At 43.7% G+C, this 17,988-nt stretch overlaps 1 protein-coding gene and 1 long non-coding RNA gene across 6 annotated transcripts in view; both read right to left on the bottom strand.

Annotated features, from left to right (window-relative positions):
• The window catches only part of LOC107306622, a 44,514-nt gene extending 39,666 nt beyond the window's left edge, over positions 1 to 4,848 (bottom strand). For 4 of the 5 annotated variants that reach the window (XR_004305700.1, XR_001552209.2, XR_001552208.2 and 1 more), the window contains exon 1: positions 4,594 to 4,848. This is a non-coding gene — a long non-coding RNA (uncharacterized LOC107306622). The remainder of the gene's footprint in view (positions 1 to 4,593) is intronic. The other variant, XR_001552210.2, reaches the window with a different exon arrangement.
• Positions 4,849 to 7,336: 2,488 nt separating this feature from the next.
• On the bottom strand, positions 7,337 to 9,796 carry LOC107306620 (translation initiation factor IF-2-like). Its single transcript, XM_015849931.2, has 3 exons — positions 9,286 to 9,796; positions 8,848 to 8,976; positions 7,337 to 8,581 (listed from the first exon to the last, which is right to left on the bottom strand). The coding sequence occupies exons 1-3, from the start codon at positions 9,358 to 9,360 to the stop codon at positions 7,337 to 7,339; spliced, it is 1,449 nt and encodes a 482-aa protein (XP_015705417.1). The 5' UTR covers positions 9,361 to 9,796.
• Positions 9,797 to 17,988: the final 8,192 nt, after the last annotated feature.

Below are 17,988 nucleotides of genomic sequence, written 5' to 3'. Positions count from 1 at the left end.
ACATAAATACTAGTAAGTGGCTAAACATCTTTTGAACAGCTACATTAAGCTATCCTTGAAAAGGCTTCCAAAAAATATGTCTTGATAGGTCTAGTGAAAAAAAAACATGGCCTATTATTTGTTCATTATATTTCTTTCTCCATCCCTCCTTCTCTTTTTTTTTTTTTTTTTAGAATTTAATTTATAATTTTTAGGCCAATGAGAATTTTCATGTAACTGTTATAAATTTGTGCATTTTAAATGCTTTAAAATATGGTAATCTATGATGGCGTGAGTGCGTGCAGTCATTAATTTTTGTTTTCATAGTGTAAACTAGAGCCTTTGAGAAGTAACTGGGGAGGAAAGAAGAGAGTTGCAGCTGATTACTGAGTCCTAAATTCCTTGTCTTTTTTATGTTCAACTAGTTAAGGAAGGATTGTTTTTTGCTTACTGTTCTTTTCGGATTGCAATTATAAAGTATGAACACTTTGAATTTTTCTTCTTTTTACTAAACCAGTTTACTAGCAGAAGTACTACAAAAGCCAGTATTTCAAAATAGTCAGAACAGGAAAATTTCAGAAACCCAGTGAAATCTGTGGTAATTGTGTCTTCTTTGCAGTAATTCTAAATATAGGAAGGAATGTACTATAAATCTAAGATACATCTGTTTTCTCATTAATTTTCATAGTGCTATGTGATTATAAAACATTAATCATTAGGAGAAAAAATAAATCAGAAATATGAATTTTTCAGTGAATCAGATGGAGATGTCGAGCTTGATTTATCAAAATTTTCTGTATGTAATTTTCAAGGGTTGAGGATGAGGAAAAAATATCTATGCTATATAAGAAGACTGGGACGAATTTGTGCTTTTGATGGTTGCATAAGACAGTAGAATGCATAGCTTTTATCATTATGATGTCTCAAAGGTACTTTTTCAAAATGAAAAGAGGACACACAGGAGTACCTCCTGCAACCTTTAGCTCCTCTATCTGAGAATAATGGATTTTTTAACATTTATTCTTCCTGGTTAAGCCCACTGATTTTGGCAGCTGAGAGTTCAAGGCAACAGTGTGTTACAGACAAGATCAAAAAGCAGTTGTGTTAGAGCCTTGCAGAGATACCTCATTGTCATGCAGAGCCTAATTAGAAGATTAGATTTAGCAAAAGGCATCCAAAGTGCAGGCATGAAAAGGCCATCTCTGTGAAATTGCTTTTCTTGGCACAGGTGATTCTTTAAGCACAGAACTTGGTCACACTGAAAACCTCTGCTGTGGAGGGATTTAGTTCAGTGACAGAAAAAAAAATGTGTTCTTTACCTGTAGAGTCTTTCCTTGGTAATTCTGCAATTTAATTCTGTTTTTAGAGTGTTCACTAAATTTGGACTCCCTGGTTATAATTAGGAAAAGTTAGGCCCTGCAAATTTTTCACAGAGAGACTGTCTTCCCAGAGGAGGGTGTTAAAACATATTCTGTTGCAGGTATCACCCAAAATCCAAGAAGAATACTCTCTAACTTCAATGTGGTGTTAGAAAACATCTTTCCTTTATTCCCTAATGATACTTCCTAGACAATGTGATAAATCAAATGTGTGCTTTCAGAGTTCAAAGTCTGCATTTAAGCAGTTAAGACATGCATATGCAATGCATTGGCATACATATTCATTCTTTTCCAATAAATCATGAATGTCCTTCTAGGCATGTGTGTTAGGGGTCTACGATGGTCTTAGCCCACTTCCTTCCTTCTCATTTTTCCATTAGCAGCTTCATCACAGTGACTTTTGCCAATTTGTTCCCCAATTTGGCAAATTTCCATAGCTTGTTAGGCCAAAACGAGAAACTTTCTATCTGTACTGTAACTCAGTGTAATAAAAGTGAAATCCAAGAAAAAAGTCCTTGCACCTAGTGGATGCAAAGATAAAAGTAGTCTATTATGACTTCAGTGCTTTTGTGAAGCTGGAAAATCAAGGCTGTTCATACACCAAGCAAAGCTGAAGTGGAAAGTTTTAGAACTAGCACACATTAATTCCTTTTGCTAAACTAATATATTGGTCCTTAAGCTAATATATTGATCCCTATTGCTAAACCAGCCTGTATCACAGGTTGCCAGTTTACTTTTGAATAACCAGGAGAAAGTCTGGTTCAACAAAGCCAGCAGTAGACTTCAGTTATTCTGAGATTCTGTGAATAATACTAGAGGAAATACTGTAGTGCAAGAATGGGTAACAATGGAAAAATATTCTCTGTAAGTGGAAATGATTTACACTATAGAAAAGAATGTGCTTTTAAAGCAAAGAATTAAATCACTGTACACAGCAGTTTGAAGGGTGTGCTTTGAAAAAAAAAAAAAAAATGTTACTCATGTTTTGTGCTCTCCCATTGTGCTCTCAAGGGTAGGCTTCCTGCTGAGGATGGAAGCTACACCCTCTCAGGGGATGCTCTACTGTTGTTTGGAACTGAAAAGAACACATAATCATCTCTAAGCAGAAACCAGCAAAATGAGATTTAGCAGTGGTTTAAAAAACTAAAAATCAGCAGCATGTATTCAAATACAGTGATTTCTTTTCTTTTTTTTTAGCCAAGAAATTAATAATTTGCATCCTTACATCACAAGAGCATTTTTTTCCTCTTTTTTTTCTCCCTTTTTTTTTTTTTTTTCCTAAGCATTTTGTCTAGCCCTGGAGGCAAACAGAGACAAAAAGGAGACAAGGTTTGTTGAAAAAGTGGGCGAAAGATGCAGAGCTCTGCTCTCTGGTGAAAGCAATTGGGCCTGGGGGAACAGCACAGGACTGTTTCAGGGGAGGGTGGGTTGTTAGAGAAAGGCTCTACCCCAAAGGGCAGTGATGAGCAGATGAAGCTCAAGGAGCATTTGGGCATTGCTCTACGGCACGGGAATTGGGTTTGCATAGTACTGAATGGAGCTGAGTTGGATTCAGTGATCCTTGTGGATTGTAGCCACTCTGATAATTGGAATAATTAGAGGATGGTTTTTCCCACACAGAGAGGTGCAGCTGAATTAATGAGTTAGAAGAGTAAGTTCTGTCCGGTGAAACAGAAAACTCCAGTGCTCAAGTCCTTAAGGTTATACACATTTAAAGAATCATGGAATCACAGAAAGGCCTGGGTTGAAACGGACCATAATAATCAAATTGTTTCAATGCCCCTGCTATGTGCAGGACCACCAGCTACCAAACTGGGCTGCCCAGAGCCACGTCCAGCCTGGCCTTGAATGTCTCCAGGGATGGGGCATCCACAACCTCCTTGGGCAACCTGCTCCAGTGCATCACCACCCTCTGTGTGAAAAACCTCCTCCTAATATCTAACCTACACCTCCTCTGTCTCAGAACAGTTCCCCCTTGTCCTGTCACTATCCACCCTTGTAAACAGCCATTTCCCCTCCTGTTTCACGTGCTCCCATCGAGTATTGGAAGGACACAACGAGGTCCCCCCAGAGCAGCCTCCAAGCTAAACAAGCCCAGTTCCATCAATCTTTCCTCGTAGAAGAGGTGCTCCAGCCCTCTGATTACCTTAGTGGCTCTTCTCTGGACCCAATTCAAGAGCTCCATGCCTTTCCTGTGCTGTCTGCCCCAGGCCTGGATGCAGTACTTCAGATGGGGCCTCACAAGAGCTGAGTAGAGGGGGAAAATCACCTCCCTCTCCCTGCTGACCACCCCTCTTTTAATGCAGCCCAGAACATAGTTAAACTTCTGGGCTGCAAGTACACACTGTGGGCTCATGTCCAGATTCACGTCTAGCAGGAAGAAGTCCTTCTACATACAACTTCACTAAATGAGATCTTCCTCCAGTTTGTATTAATGCCTGAGACTGCCCCGCCTGAGTGCAACACCCTGCACTTGGTCTTGCTGAACCTCATTAGGCTCTCATGGGCCCACTTCGCCAGCCCAATTGAGTACTTCAGTTTTTTCTATGTCTGAGGAAGCCTACTCCCCATTACCTTTCATCAGAGGGGGAACACCCTCCTTGGCCTGCGTCCTCTTGCCTGTGTACCTATAGAACCCCTTCTTGTTATCATTCCCATCCCTCTCCAAGTTCAGCTCTGTCTGCGCCTTGGCTTTCCTAATCCTATCTCTACACACACAGACAACAGCCCTGTATTCCTCCCAGGACACACAACCCTGCTTCCCCTTCCTGTTCATTTCCCTTTTCCTTCAGTTTGAGTTGCCGGTCCTTGCTCAGCCGTGTCAGTTGCCTGCCTCCCCTGCTCAGCTTCTTCTGCAGGGGGATGGACAGCTCTTGTGCTCTCAGAAGGGTGTCCTTAAAGAGCTGCCAGCTGTTCTGTGCCCATGCCCTTAGGGACAGTTTCCCAGGGAATCCCATCCAGCAGTTCCTTGAGCAGCCCAAAGTTTGCTCTCCTGAAGCTCATGGTCCTGACTCTGCTTTTTGCCAGGCCTGCGTTCCTCCAGGTCACCAACTCCACCTGGGCATGGTCACTTACAACCCACTGCTACCACATCCACTGCGTGCCCATTACTGGACTGATGCTTGATTTAACCCACAAGCTCTCAGCCTGCTTGTGACTCTCACAATCCCAAATGCTCCTCAACCTTCCAGCTTCCTCCTTTAGCTCTACCACCATTGCTAAGGAGATCACCCACCTGTTCACAAGAGGTATCCATGCTGACCTGTATTCTCCGCAGTCAGGGAACTGAACTGCAGCATGAGAGTACATGCTTTCAGTTTGAGTCTCCAAATTACTTTTAGTAGCAGCTAGCTGCCGTGTGGAGACGTGGTTGTACGGTGGGGCATCCAGAGAGCATCTACCTGTTAAATGACTAGTTAAGCCTCCTCGTCTATGGCAAGGTGTCATTCCTTGCCCTGCCTGCTCGCTCGCAGTGCAAACTGCCGTGCCGTGCCGTGCCGTTTGCCGTTGCCGCTGGCTGCACTCGCAGCACTCCGCCGTTACTAGCACGGGGAAGGGTCGGCAACAAAACTCCTCGCTCTGCCCACATATGTCAGAGCCGCCGGGCTGCCGGGAGCCGGAGGGGGGGGATAGGAGGGGCGGGGTGCGAAGGGCGAGGCGGGGGGAAAAGGGCGAGGGGGAGGGGTGTCCTTCGCTCTCCCTCAAACTGTAAGGACTTCTTGGAGCTTCTTAGATACCGGTGTTTTTGTTGTTGTTGTTGTTGTTTGGTTGGTTGGTTTTTTGTTGTTTTTGTTGTTGTTTTTTTTTTGCCACGATTTGCATCCTCTAATAACGGCTCATCGTCGTGAGCTTCTGCTTAGAAGCGGATCTGCTCTGGATCTGACTGTGTCCCTGACGGGGACAGCAGGTCCAAAAGCCCGGTTCGGCCCGGTTCTGTGACAAATGGGGCAGGGGACCCACCGACCCACGACATGAGAAAGGGAAAAAAAAAAAAAAAAAAAAAAGCAAACAAAAACAAAACAAAAACAAAAACAAAAAAAAGAACCAAGAAAGAAAAAGGTTGTAACCGGTCTAAGAATTGGAATAACCAGAGGATGTGCTTTCCCGCACGTTGTGTTTTTGTGATTTCGTGATTTCTGTAGCCGGTGTTCCACATCAGAACATCACGGCAGTTAAAGAGTTCACATTCCTGTTCCGTGTTACCGCCGTTTGGGGCATCTGGGCTTCCCGGAGCGGAGGGGACGGGCGGCATCCCCGTTGGACTCGGCGCGGAGAGGAAGCGGGGTGGGACTCCGCACCGGACCCCAGCCGCTCTCTGCCTCGGGCCGTCTCGGCTGGCCGCGGAGCAAAGCGCGTGCTTCCCTCGCACCGTCGTGGTTCGACTCCTACTCTCGTCCCTCTCGCTTTGCTTCATTTGGTTCCATGTAGTAAATCACCGTTCCTCCTCAGATCGCTGCCCTCGTGTTTGCTCTCTGTTAGAACGATCTGCTCGCTCTCTGCCCTACCCCCTCCCTCGGAGCGCGTGGCCCGGGGCCGGCCGGGTCCCACGGCAAACGCCTTCATTTTCCTTTCCCCGCTCCTGTCTCTCCTTCTTGTTTTGCTTTTCCCATGTCCTGTGCCCCCTGTCACCTACAGGGGGGATCTAGTTTAACCCCGTGACACCACCCAAATAGGAATCAGAAGCAATACTTAGATTCATTCCTTTGAAATCCAGTGATGAGGATAAGCCACATGTTGCTGTTACAAAAATGCTGACGCTTTTGGAAAAGGCAAAAAGTTGATCACATGAGACAGAAAAAGTAAAATGAAACTAAATACTTTTATTGTACTTTTGGAAACCGAAATCAAAACAGAGAAAGCAAAGTATATTATCTCTGCTGTAGAGAATACGTACTGCTTTTTCAGTTCCAGATTAAAAAGCCAGATTTAGCCAAATTAGGAATCCCTGTACTGAATGGTCTTCTAAATGCTAGGTGAGAAGCAATTTGTACACAAACAGGAAAGCAAAGCTTCCCCTCAAGCACAGATCTCTCTCTTCTTATCTCGCTAAACGTAAATGATGCAGTGATGAAGAAGGGGCTCCAGGCACAGTCACTGCAATGTTGGCTACTTCTGCTTCTTCCTTTGCTCAGGGTCATGTCCCCACCAGTCCCGCAGAAAAAAGCCTTCAGTTTCCAAAGACAGAGTATCCTCTGGTGACAAGGCAGAGCTAGGAATGAAGTGCCCCTCACGCCTGGCACCTGCAGACACAGGAGAAGCTGGAGACCAGGTCTGTGCCTCCCTGGATGTTGTGCTCAACAGGCCTCCTGCAGCCTCTGCCACAGGGCTGTCTTCCTCCTCTTCCTCCTCATCCATCAGAAAACCGCTGCAGGTGGAGCAGCAAAGACAGCAGGGCAGGAACTTGCCCCCTCTTTTGTTGGACCATGCCCTTTCTTCATCATCCTTGTCATCCAGCATGTCCTGAGGAGTGCCAGCAGCTCTTCTGCCTGCTCTGCCTCCTGGGAATGTGATTCAGGGGCCTTGACAGCATCTTTGCTGCCCTCCTGAGCACTGGGAGCAGGTGGTGTCTGATGTGTGAGGCTGCTCCAAACCTGGGGGGCCAGCACCTGTGTTGCTTGTGCTGGTGTTTCCTCAGTGCTGGTGGGTGCACACTGCCTTGGACCTGCTGGTTTCTGGTAGGATCTAGGTCTGGTGGCTACAGGACGCCTTCTGTATGTCAAGTTGTAGAATTTGCGTGTGGCATGTGCAGGCTTGAGTGGGCATGCAAGGACACACAGGGATGGTCCACAAGTTGGCACAGGCTGTCTCCCCTCCCCTGAGATGCTGCTGTGGCTGACTGTGTCCCCGATCTCCAGGCTGTCCACCTGTGAGAGAAGCAGAGCAGAAACACTGAGTTAGGAGGCTCCTTTCCCTGCATGACCCACTTGTCCCTGCTGACATGGCAAGTCCCTGCATAGAACCCAAGGGCAGCACTCAGTTCAGTGATTGCTGCAGCCCTGTTCCCTCGTGCCAAGCTGCCAGAGAGCTGCTCGCTGTGAGGCACCCTCGTGCCCCAGTTGTCCCCTGCAACAGTCCCTGACACACTCCGGCAGCTGCCTGGCTGTGACAGGGCTCAACTTGCCACACTTCCTCACAGTGTGCACACTCCTGAGCCTGCCTCCACTTATTTCATGCCTGCTGCTCACCACTTGCATCTTGCTCACATCATGCTGAAGGTTTCCAGGCACTGAAGACGCTGGAGGCAGGGCCTCTACCCCAGGAAATGATGTGCTCACAGGCTCCTTGCCTGCCACTGCCACAGTGTCTCTCCCAGCGGTGTCTTTCCCTTCCTCTTTCTCATCTTTCCCAACAGAACTGCAGATGGAACAGCAAAGACAGCAGGGCAGGAACCTGTCCCTTCTCTTGGCTGAGCGGGCCCTCTCTTTGCTGTCTTCGGCATCCAGCATGGCATGAGAAGTGCCAGCACCTTTGGCACCATCATCCGCTGCCTGCTCTGCTGCCTGCTCTGCTTCCTTCACTGCTTCCTTCACTGCTGCCTGCTCTGCTGCCTTCTCTGCTGCCTTCTCTGCTGCCTGCTCTGCTTCCTTCTGTGCTGCCTGCTCTGCTTCCTTCTCTGCTGACTGCTCTGCTTCCAGGGAGCGTGATGTAGAGACCCTGTCAGCATCTCCGCTGTCCTCCTGAGCACTGGCATCAGGTCGTGTCTCATTCTCGGGGACTTTCCTAGCCTTGGGGGCCAGCACCTGGGTTCTTCGTGCCGGTGTTCTTACAGTGCTGGTGGGTGCACGTTGTCTATGTTGTGCTGGTTTCAGCCAGGGTCCTGATCTTCTGGCTGCTGGACGAATTCGATATGCCAGCCTGAGGGACTTGGGCGTCTTCTCTGCAGGCCTGAGGGGGAGTGCAGGGACAGATAGATCTGCCTGCCAGCCCTTGGCCCTCGCTGCTGTACTCTGGTGCTGAGGGTTGTCCTGAAGACCTGGGACAGCCACTCTGCTGGTGGTAGCTCCCACAGCACTGGCAGCTCTGCCTCTTGGAAAACTTCTGGAGGCTATTGGTGGCAATGTGGACAATGTTTGAACTCGTCCCCGAGCAGTGGCTGCATTCTGGGGTGCAGCTGGCAGTGACAGTGCCCGCCGTGGGAGAGGTGGCAAGGCTGGCAGAGGCTGTCTCCCTTCTCCAGAGCCATTGCCATTGGGTAGTCCCTGGTTGAGCTCTGGTCTGTCCGCCTGCAAAAGAAGCCACGGGGAAACCCGAAGTTAGTGAGGTCCTTTCCTCTCACGCCGCAACAGTCACTGTCAGAATGGCTCCCGCAAGGCCCTGAGGAGCAGCCAAAGGGCAGCACCCAGTTCACGGCCACTGCCACCCCGTTCCCTAGAGCAGAATGGTCACAGTCAGGCTGCACTCCCAGCAGTCCCCACCACATGCCAGCAGCCATCTGGCTGCAGCAGGCTCATCCTCAGGAAGACCTTCCCATTTCCCTTGGGCTTCCTACCTGTGCACGGCGGCTCCCAGAGGCTTGTGATCTCTCCGGGTGGGGCACTGGTGGCAGTTGGATCCCACGGACAACCGAATCCTGGCTCTGGCTGCCTGGCAGCACAGCTTGCTGCGGCCTGCGGCCCACCTGTGTAGGGAGAAGGAGGTCTGGGTTGCAGGTGGCTGCATTACCACCAGCATCCCTGGCAAAGCCCCCATGAGGAGGCTGTTCCTGGGCACAGACAGCCCTGCTGAGCTGGGTCCTACTGCTCTCTGCCTCGGGGCGCAGAGCTGTCCTGGGTGTTGGCTGGTGCCCAGGAAACGCCCCAGGGCAGGAGGAGCGGTGCCCTGGCCACAGGTGCTCAGGGCCCGCCATGGCACCCCACCCGCTGCTGTGCCCCCTGCCTTGGTGTTTAGGTTGCCCTGGCATCCCTCTCCCTCCCAGCACATCCCGCACCTGGCGCTGTTCCCGCACGCTCGGCAGTCCTTTCTCGGCCTGGGAGTGGGCCTTCTGGTCCTGCTCCTTTGCCATCTCTGTATCCGCTCACAGAGACAGGCACCCAGGGAAGCTGCTACCTCCTCATGGAACTGCTGACCCCTAAAGGCACCAGGACACCACCATGTCACAATGGCCTTTGGGTGTGGCTGCCTGTGCATCACAGAATCCCAGTAGTTGCTATGGAGACCCCACACTCAGCATCTTCATGGATCCCTTCTCACACTATCACAGAATCTCTGGGGTTGGAAGAGACCTCAGCAGACCACTGGATCCAAGCTTTCTGCCAGAGTAGAAGTGATTAAGAAGATTAAGCTGCCTGGCAGAACTGGCAGCTTTAGTGATAGCTTTTTAGAACACTGATTCTACATGGACGATCCTTTAATTAGGTATAATTTTCAAAGTTGAAATTGTTCAAATCTTGTCATGGTACAGCGTTGTTGTCAAAACTTGAGTCATAAACTGGAAAAAAAAAAAAAAAAAAGCCACTATGTTTCTTTTTTCTTTCTTATGGAATGAAAGAAAGGAGAGGAAGAAGAGAGGTGACAAAGAAAGGGAGGGTTTGATAGACGGACACAGTGAGGAAGGAAGGGAGGGAAGCAGGAAGGGAGGGAGGCAGGAAGGAAGGAATGGTGGAAAGAAAGTAAGCAAGGGAGTAGAGGAAGACATTAAGGAAAGGAAAGAGAAGGAGGGAGGAAGACTCCATTGTATGGTCTGATAACTCAGATATCTACTGATAACCAGCCTGTACTTAGCTAAATCCTCTCATAGCTGCTCCATCGTTCCAGGTGAGTTGCATACTTTATCAAAATCCTGTACCACACTGGAACAAAAAGGGTAATAATATGCCCAAGTCAACGTGAAAGTTAATTTGAAGTCTAAAGAAGTGCTTCAGAATAGATTTGGAGTTTAATTTTTTCCAGCCTTATTTCTGTGTTATACAGTGTATGTCTCTCAGCTACCCCTAAGAGTGTTAAAAGTGTGAGGGAGGCATAATTAGTAGCTACTGGATTCCAGAGGAGGTAGCTCATTTTACATCACAGGATTAAATATGACAAATTGATAACATCTCATTCTTGTCACAAGAGTTTCTAGGTTATTGGTCCCCAGAGTTCTTTGGAAATGTGCAATTCATGAAAAAAAATAATGTAATAATAGTATATATATATATATGTAAGTAATAAAATTGATACAGACATAATAAGGTGAAAAACACAGGGGAAAGGTATCCACTAAGCCTAAGAAAATCAAGGATATAAAATATTTTTTCTGTTGCACAGAACAGGGTCTACCACTAAGTAGCCATCATGTTAGAAATATTTGGAATTCTTCATGACGGAGAAAAAATATATATATTAAATTTTCTGTCTGTTGAAATGTCAAAATTGTCCACCAAACACAGATTTCTGGTTTTTATTAATTTGGTGATTGGTATGACTTATCTTAATCTAAGTCTTCTGTTACTATTTTAAACTAGTAAGAGAGAACTAAATTATCTACCAAAATTCTAGATATCCTAATTACAGTTTTTCATGGTGTTCCTAAATGTTTCAATATTTAGAAAGTATATTCAGACCACTAACCTGGACAGAACAATAAATGGAAAAAATAATGGCAGCACAAAGCAGCTGACCTTGATGCATCTTAGTATCTTGCCTTTGGTATTCCTTCCTTCCTTCTTTCCTTGGTATTTCTTTTTCACTAAAATTGAAAAAGCAGAACTATCTGTGAGATAAGATACTCTTCCTGTCTTTCTCTAGCAGCCTCCTTCTCTCTGTTGGCTGTGTAAATTCCAGCAGTTAAGCATCTAAGAAATTTGCTATATTGGTAAGGAAGAAAAAAATGGTTAGGTTTCTTTGGAGAGTATGGAATAGTGGCATAGACTTCTTCCACCATTTAGTTTTTCTTTTCTAATTGGAATGGTATGAAACTTGAATTGTTGCTGAATAAAATCCAGACAGTTTTAAATGAAGTCCACATAGCGTTGGGTACATCCTTCTCAGGAGGCCAGAAAAACCATTTCCTCTCTTCCTCCTAAATGCCTTTGATAGTTGCGAAATTTTGATGAATTCAGCTCCTCTTGGAGTTGCAGTTGGAAGCTTCTTAATAATTCTGCTGATTGCTGTTTCTTTCTTTCATTTGTATTACTTTGCCTTGGAATAAAATCAACTTACCAGAGCAGCAGACAAAAAAATCAACCATCATTAAAAATCAAAATGATCAATTCAAACCCATTCTAGCCAAAACACTTGTCACAAAAGGAATAATTAACTAATCTGTATAAGCAAATGAAGTTATTTACCGCTGAGAGACTATTAATTGTAATAGAATTCGACTTTTTTGATATATTTACTGCATCTATCATTACCCAAGCATTATGTCCACTCATTTCAATCGTAAATTTTCTTCCATGTGAAAAGCAGTTTTCCCACTGAATGAACTGCAAACCTGATCACAGTCCACATCTATGATAGAAGAACTTCTCAATGGTGCTAAGCATGATTCTCCTCAATTCTACTGTTGTTAGCATATTCTCTTAGCATTTTATACTATTCAGGACCCTGTTTGGGAGTGTCCCATGGAATTCAGTTTTGAACAGAAAGGGGGTCCCAGAAGACTGAGCACTCCTCGAGAAGGAAGTCTTGAAGTTGTAGGAGCAGATTGTCCCCTTGTGCTGTAAGATGAGCCAGTGGGAAAGATCAGTGTGGATGGACAGGAAATATTTCCTGAAACTCCATGAGAAAAAGATAGACTGCATTGTCCGGGAGAAGGGACAGACAACTAGGAAAGAGTGCAAGGATGCTGCAGTGAGAAAATTAGAAAGGCAAAAGCCCAGCTTGAACTCAGAGGAAACTCAAGGAAAAGGTTGAGGTTCTCATTGCCTTCTTTACCTCTATCATCAAGTTCAGACCAGTTATCCTCAGAGTACACTGTTGCCTGACCTGAGAGTCTTGGATGGGAGCAAGGTAAGTCCCCCAGAATTCAGATGGAAACAGAGATGTACAACTGCACCAGAACTTCCACAAGTCCACAGGGCTGGATGAGATCCATTTGAGGATGCTGAGGAAGCTGGCAGAGGTGACTGCCAAGAAACTTTTCACCATTTATCAGTGTTCCTGGTCAGCCAGAGTGTCAGAGGGCTAAGAGCTTGCCAATGTGACTCCAATATACAAGGGTTGTAAAGAGGATTAAAGGAACTACAGGCTTGTCAGCTAGAACATAGGATTGCTGTAGTATAAGGCAAACCTACCCAGACTAACACATTACAGTACATCGAGGCCTTATCTCTCAAAAACAAAGGACACCCTAAGCAAGTAGACCCCTATGGCCCTGACAAGACTGGAAGGGAGAATTCTAAAAAACCTGAACTAGAGTCCTTGGTGGAACTGGAATCTCTAGAAATCTGGACAAGTGTCACTCAAAATAAATAAATAAATAAATAAAAGTAAATCCCAAACAACCTCAAAAACATCCAAGAAAAACATATGGAAGTGCCACCTGAAGAATGGCTTTCCCTACCAAACTACAATGCATATTACTGCACACCCATATACAGCCACTGAATTGATGGACTGAGACCAGTCATTCCAGCAAAGACCTAGGGTAATTGTCCTGGACTGGTTTTTGAGACTGGAATATAGGAGCTGAAAGTGGTGTGGTAGATGGCTCAGAAATTTTCAAACTAGGCTCTGTTAAGACAGAGCCAGCACTGAGACAAAGGTTATGCATACATAGGTGTTCAGATTTGGGCCCCTCAGTAGAAGAAAGAATGAGGCCCTGGACTGTGTCCAGAGAAAGGCAATGAAGCTGATGAGGGGTCTGGAACGCAAACCTTACAGGAAACAGAACATTGTTTCCTCTGGAGAAGGCTCAGGGGAGACCTTATCAATCTCTACAACTCCCTGAAAGGAAGCTGTGGTGAGGTGGTGGTCAGCGTCTTCTCTCATGTAACTAGCAATAGTATGAGAGTTGCACTAAGGGATGTTCAGGCTGGATGTCATGAAAAATTTATTCTCCAGAAGAACAATCAGGTGTTGTAACAGGCTGCATGGGGAGGTGGTTGAGACACTGTCCCTGGTGGTGTTCAGGAAACATTTAGCTGTTGTACTAGGGGACACAGTTTAGTGGGGGAACATTGCTAGGTGGATGGTTGGACTGGATTATCTCAGAAGTCTTTTCCAACATTGGTGATTCTATAATTCTATATATTCCTCTCTCAATCTTTCTGTTTACTTGCAGCTTTTGCCAACAACTGATTGACAATAACAGGCTCACTTGAGGAAAACATTTTACATGCACCCTCAAAGGGGAAAAAAATAAAATAAAAAAATGACCAGAACAATTCAGTTCTTCCCCTTTGTTTACTATCACATTTAAGGTAGCCTTGAATCCATGTCTGTGCATGTAGGTCTACTCCAATAAAAACTACAGACAAGATTTCTGCTATCTTTCATAAGACGTTTCCCACCCTTTGTGTGAAGAAAATTGAGTTACAAGTAATATTTAATGAAAACATGAGAGACTAGCTTGTTAGGAAATTATGCATGGCTTTCATATGCACAGATGTGAGTCCAAGTCAGGGTTCTTCACATTATCAGTGAATCACTTTGGCAGTTTTTTCAGTTATCACAACACCCTTGTCTGTTAAAACAAGATCCCTCATTTTGCATGTAATTAAATCCTAAAAGCCTGTGGTGTAAAACATAAATTGTCCTAAATACTAACTCTATAAAACAAGAACATTTCAACTCTGTCCTTCTATCTTTATCACAGTGAAAGGATTAGACTCTAATTTTCTGAAACACAAAATATTCAGGTTAGAGCTAGCCAAGCCTCAGGCTGTTCATTGCCTCAGATTTTCAAGATTCCCACTCAAGAAAGAACATCATCACCTATACAGAGAGTCAAACCTATTTGCATTTTGATTCTGAGTGATTATTCTGTGTCGTGGATAGACAGTGACCAAAAGTAGCACAGGCCATGATTTACTTTGAGTATGTATGACTTCTTCAGTGTTGATCAATGATTTTAAGCTCCCTCTAATAGAAAGCAGTATTCCAGATACATTCGGAAATTTGTCCTTTAAAATTTTACATGGGACGCATGTCCTTAAGTCAGTGTTTGCAAGCCAAAATGATGCAGATTATATGCATTATAACTTCAGGAAACCATCTGGAATGAAGACTGGACAGAGGGTAGTTCTGGCAGTTGCTTGGAAACAGATAATTGTTGGAAACCACTCCAATGTATTAGGTACAGGCTTCCCAGGAAATAAACTGTTCTGTTGGTGTCTGCTCTAGAAAAATACTACTTGTGCTCAACCACCTTCATATTACAGAAGTGTAAAGTTTATATGTAAAACAGTGGTTTGTTTGTGATTAAGAATGAGTTATTACTCCTGACATAAGGACATAGGACAAGATAATCCATATCTTTCCTTCATAATCGAAGGAATAGGTTGATCTTGGACAGACAGAATCTTAAGAGGAAAACAAAATTATTAAGTTATTAAATAATTGCCAAATATTTTCTTTCAAGGAGCCATTGATAATAAAGGCTTGTCATCCTTTTGCAGTAAATCCCAGGGAAAATTTCCTGCTGGATTGCTGGTGTTAGTTTTATTCTATAGTAGTCGGGAAAGTTAGTACTCAGTTGTAAACATTTTTGGAAGCAGATAAACTGATAGGAGCTTAGAGCTTCCAGTGAAACGGCATTTCTTCTTCCCCAACTATGAAGCTGTTCTCAAATAGTGGGACTTGGACAAATATGAATTAGTGAAAAGTAATGTTACTTAAAATACAGACTTTTAAGTATTGATAACTTGCTTTTGAACAAGTTATTTAGGTGGGTAGCAACTATTCTGAACTTGTGTTTTTCCTTTAAAAGTAAATGCAACTGTAACACCCTGTCCTCCAAATAACTATAAAATAGAACAAAACACCCACAAAAATGAAGAACAAACAAAAAAGCAAAACAAACACCACACAAGAGATAAGATGAAAACCGTAGAAGAATTAATCTTATTTATGACTCATCTATTTCCTGAGATCTTCCATTGTAATGGGTAGCAAGACCAGAGCTTCAATCAAACCAGAGGAAACCTTTTAAGAATGAATAACAAACCAAAGTTTTGAGTGAAGAGTGAATGGAGGGAGGAAGAGGAAGGAAGAGGAAGGAAGATGAAGGAAGAGGAAGAAGAAAAAGGAAGGAAAAGATGAAAGGGAAGGGGAAGGAGAAGGAGGGAGAAAGGGAGGGAGAAAGAGAGAGAAAGAAAGGAAGAACGGAAAGGAAGGAAAAGAAGGGGAGGAAGGGAGAAAGGAAGGAAGGAAGGGTGAAAAGAAAGGAAGGAAGAGAAAATCCTTGAATTTTTCTGTGTGACTATGTGGTCCTGGTATTTATATTTAAATTGAGCCAGGTTTGTTCTAAGTTATTCCTCACATGAAACTTTCTGTGATTTCCCTCATAATTTGTAAGACAATAACGAGGTTGGTTAATTATTGCTTTCTGTGTCATGACTATGAAATGTTGAAAAGTGGTCTGTTTCTTATGCAAAACAGTAAGTTAGGATTTCCATACTCAATTGTTTAGCAGTTCAAAAGCAGTGTAATAAAGAGCTTTGCTTACTACCAAGTTGGAAAAAGGCAATGTTGTCAACAAGTGCTCCAGCCTTCTGAATTTAGATGCATTTGAAAGCCCTTTTCTCAGTAATACAAAAATAGCACTCACTGAAAACATGCTACCTGTTTGGTGTGCTAATACAGCACTTATCTTTCTTGTGAGTGCATAGACCTACTAACAAAGAAAGTAGACATTTTTTTCAACTGTGAAATATTTTTTTCTCACTTGAATTTTGTATACGTTGAAATATTGATCATTGTCCCTTTGCTGCAATTTTATGGGGCTTATTCTGCTCCACATTCAAGACTTCCAGATCAGAGGGTAGAGTGCCCCAGGGATAACTGGCCTGACTGACTTTTAAAGGCAGAGGTAAAGATAGAAGTCACTGAGAACCTCAGCCTTTTTTTTTTTTTTTTTTTTTTTTTTTTTTTTTTTTTTTTTGTCCTCAGTGGTCCAGTTCCCTGCACACCTAGTAAAGGATGGATATGAGCAGTAAGGATGGAAAGGCCAAGCTCCTTTAAAATTGCCTTCAACTTTTAATGTTTGCTTTTGTCTTTAAAGTTGAAGACATGAGGTATAAACTTAAGTTTCCTTACTTAGACAAAGGGAGATAATATCTGCTTACATTCCAGTTTTTATGACTGTTTAGCTATTCTACATTTTATGTTGATACCATCTGATTGTTCACAGCATAGTAGAGAGTTGTATGAATACAGACAGGTGACTACAGGGTTTCCAAAATAGCATAATTAGCTATATTGATCAATACTAGTGAGACTGTTGCTACACAGAAAGAGTCCTACACCAGGACTTAGAGAAAAAGGCAGAAAGGCATTAAAGATGTGTACTGTATGATGACAATAGCCATTTTTTTTTTCTAAACAAAACCATCTTCAAGGACCTCAGAAAGGCATTTTCTTATTATATTTGGATATTATTGTTTTCTTCTGTCTAACTAACTTCTCTTCCACAAGCATAATCTCCAAGACGTACGTTTTCCATTCTTCATTCTCATCTCCTCATTGAAAAGAAAATTGTTGGAAAATTGTTGACAGGTGCCTACTATCATTCATTAGGGCAAGGGTGCACATGATTTGTATGGACACATGGTATTCTGGCATCTGGCCTACAGGACTCCTTCTGTTAGCATATGAGGTCTCATCAACCTCTGTGAAAAGACAGACTTCCTCCTGAATCGTAGAATCATAGAATGGCTTGGGTTGGACTGGACCTCAAGGATCATCAAGAGCAGCCCCTGCCCTTCCCTCCTATTAGTAAGGAGTTCAAAGTAAAATGGTCTCACTGTCTGACCATGGCATAACATTTGGAGTCAAAAACTTCCAAGAAATACTGGGAACCTGTTTAAATTTAAGAGTACATTATATAAGGGTGTATTTCTTTCATTTTGGTGATAGCAGCACTACCTTAATCCATGATCCAATTTTAACTATAAGAATTGACAGGAAGAGCATGGGACATCATTTCATTCATTTCTGGAGATTTAAACTTTTGGTTTTGTAAACCAAGTAATTTTTTTTTTTTTTCTGTTTTTTTTTTTTTTTGTTTTGTTTTCTGTATGAATGTATACTTAGCTGTTAAAACCTGGAACAAAATTGATGTCACTCTTGAGAGTGGTTTGTTTAGGAACTCTGAGAAGACTTGTAGGAACTAGTCAGATGCTATCCTCTAATACAGTGCAAAGTGAAATCCTAGCATCATGTGAGTGCTTAACATAGTAACTCTTTGCTAATACCTGCCAGAAGTAATTTTGTTTTTTTCTAATTACTTGCATACATAACCAGAATTCTTCTGCTGTGTAATGACTGCAAAAGGAACATGTTGCTCTGTTTGCAAAATGAATCTCTAATGTATTTGTTGTTACTACCTACCAGTTAATCATTCAGAAGCCACTGGATGAAAAAATCTTCTTTTCTATTAATCACCCACAGAATCATTACCTCTTGAAGAATGACAAATTTCTTTGGCGGAAGGGGGAGGGGGGCGGGAATAAAAAAGAAGCAGCAGCAGCAGAACACTTTGCTTTCT

This window comes from Coturnix japonica, chromosome Z, assembly GCF_001577835.2.
Source record: "Coturnix japonica isolate 7356 chromosome Z, Coturnix japonica 2.1, whole genome shotgun sequence".
Lineage (NCBI taxonomy): Eukaryota > Metazoa > Chordata > Aves > Galliformes > Phasianidae > Coturnix > Coturnix japonica.
This window is presented reverse-complemented; position numbering and strand designations above follow the sequence as displayed.

Excerpts from the sequence above, each read along its gene's own strand:
- LOC107306620 (XM_015849931.2), bottom strand. The coding sequence starts at position 9,360 with ATGGCAAAGGAGCAGGACCAGAAGGCCCACTCCCAGGCCGAGAAAGGA. Across the intron at positions 8,977-9,285 it reads GCGTGCGGGAACAGCGCCAG|GTGGGCCGCAGGCCGCAGCA; the intron begins GTGCGGGATGTG and ends CTCCCTACACAG. Across the intron at positions 8,582-8,847 it reads CTGGGAGCCGCCGTGCACAG|GCGGACAGACCAGAGCTCAA; the intron begins GTAGGAAGCCCA and ends CTTCTTTTGCAG.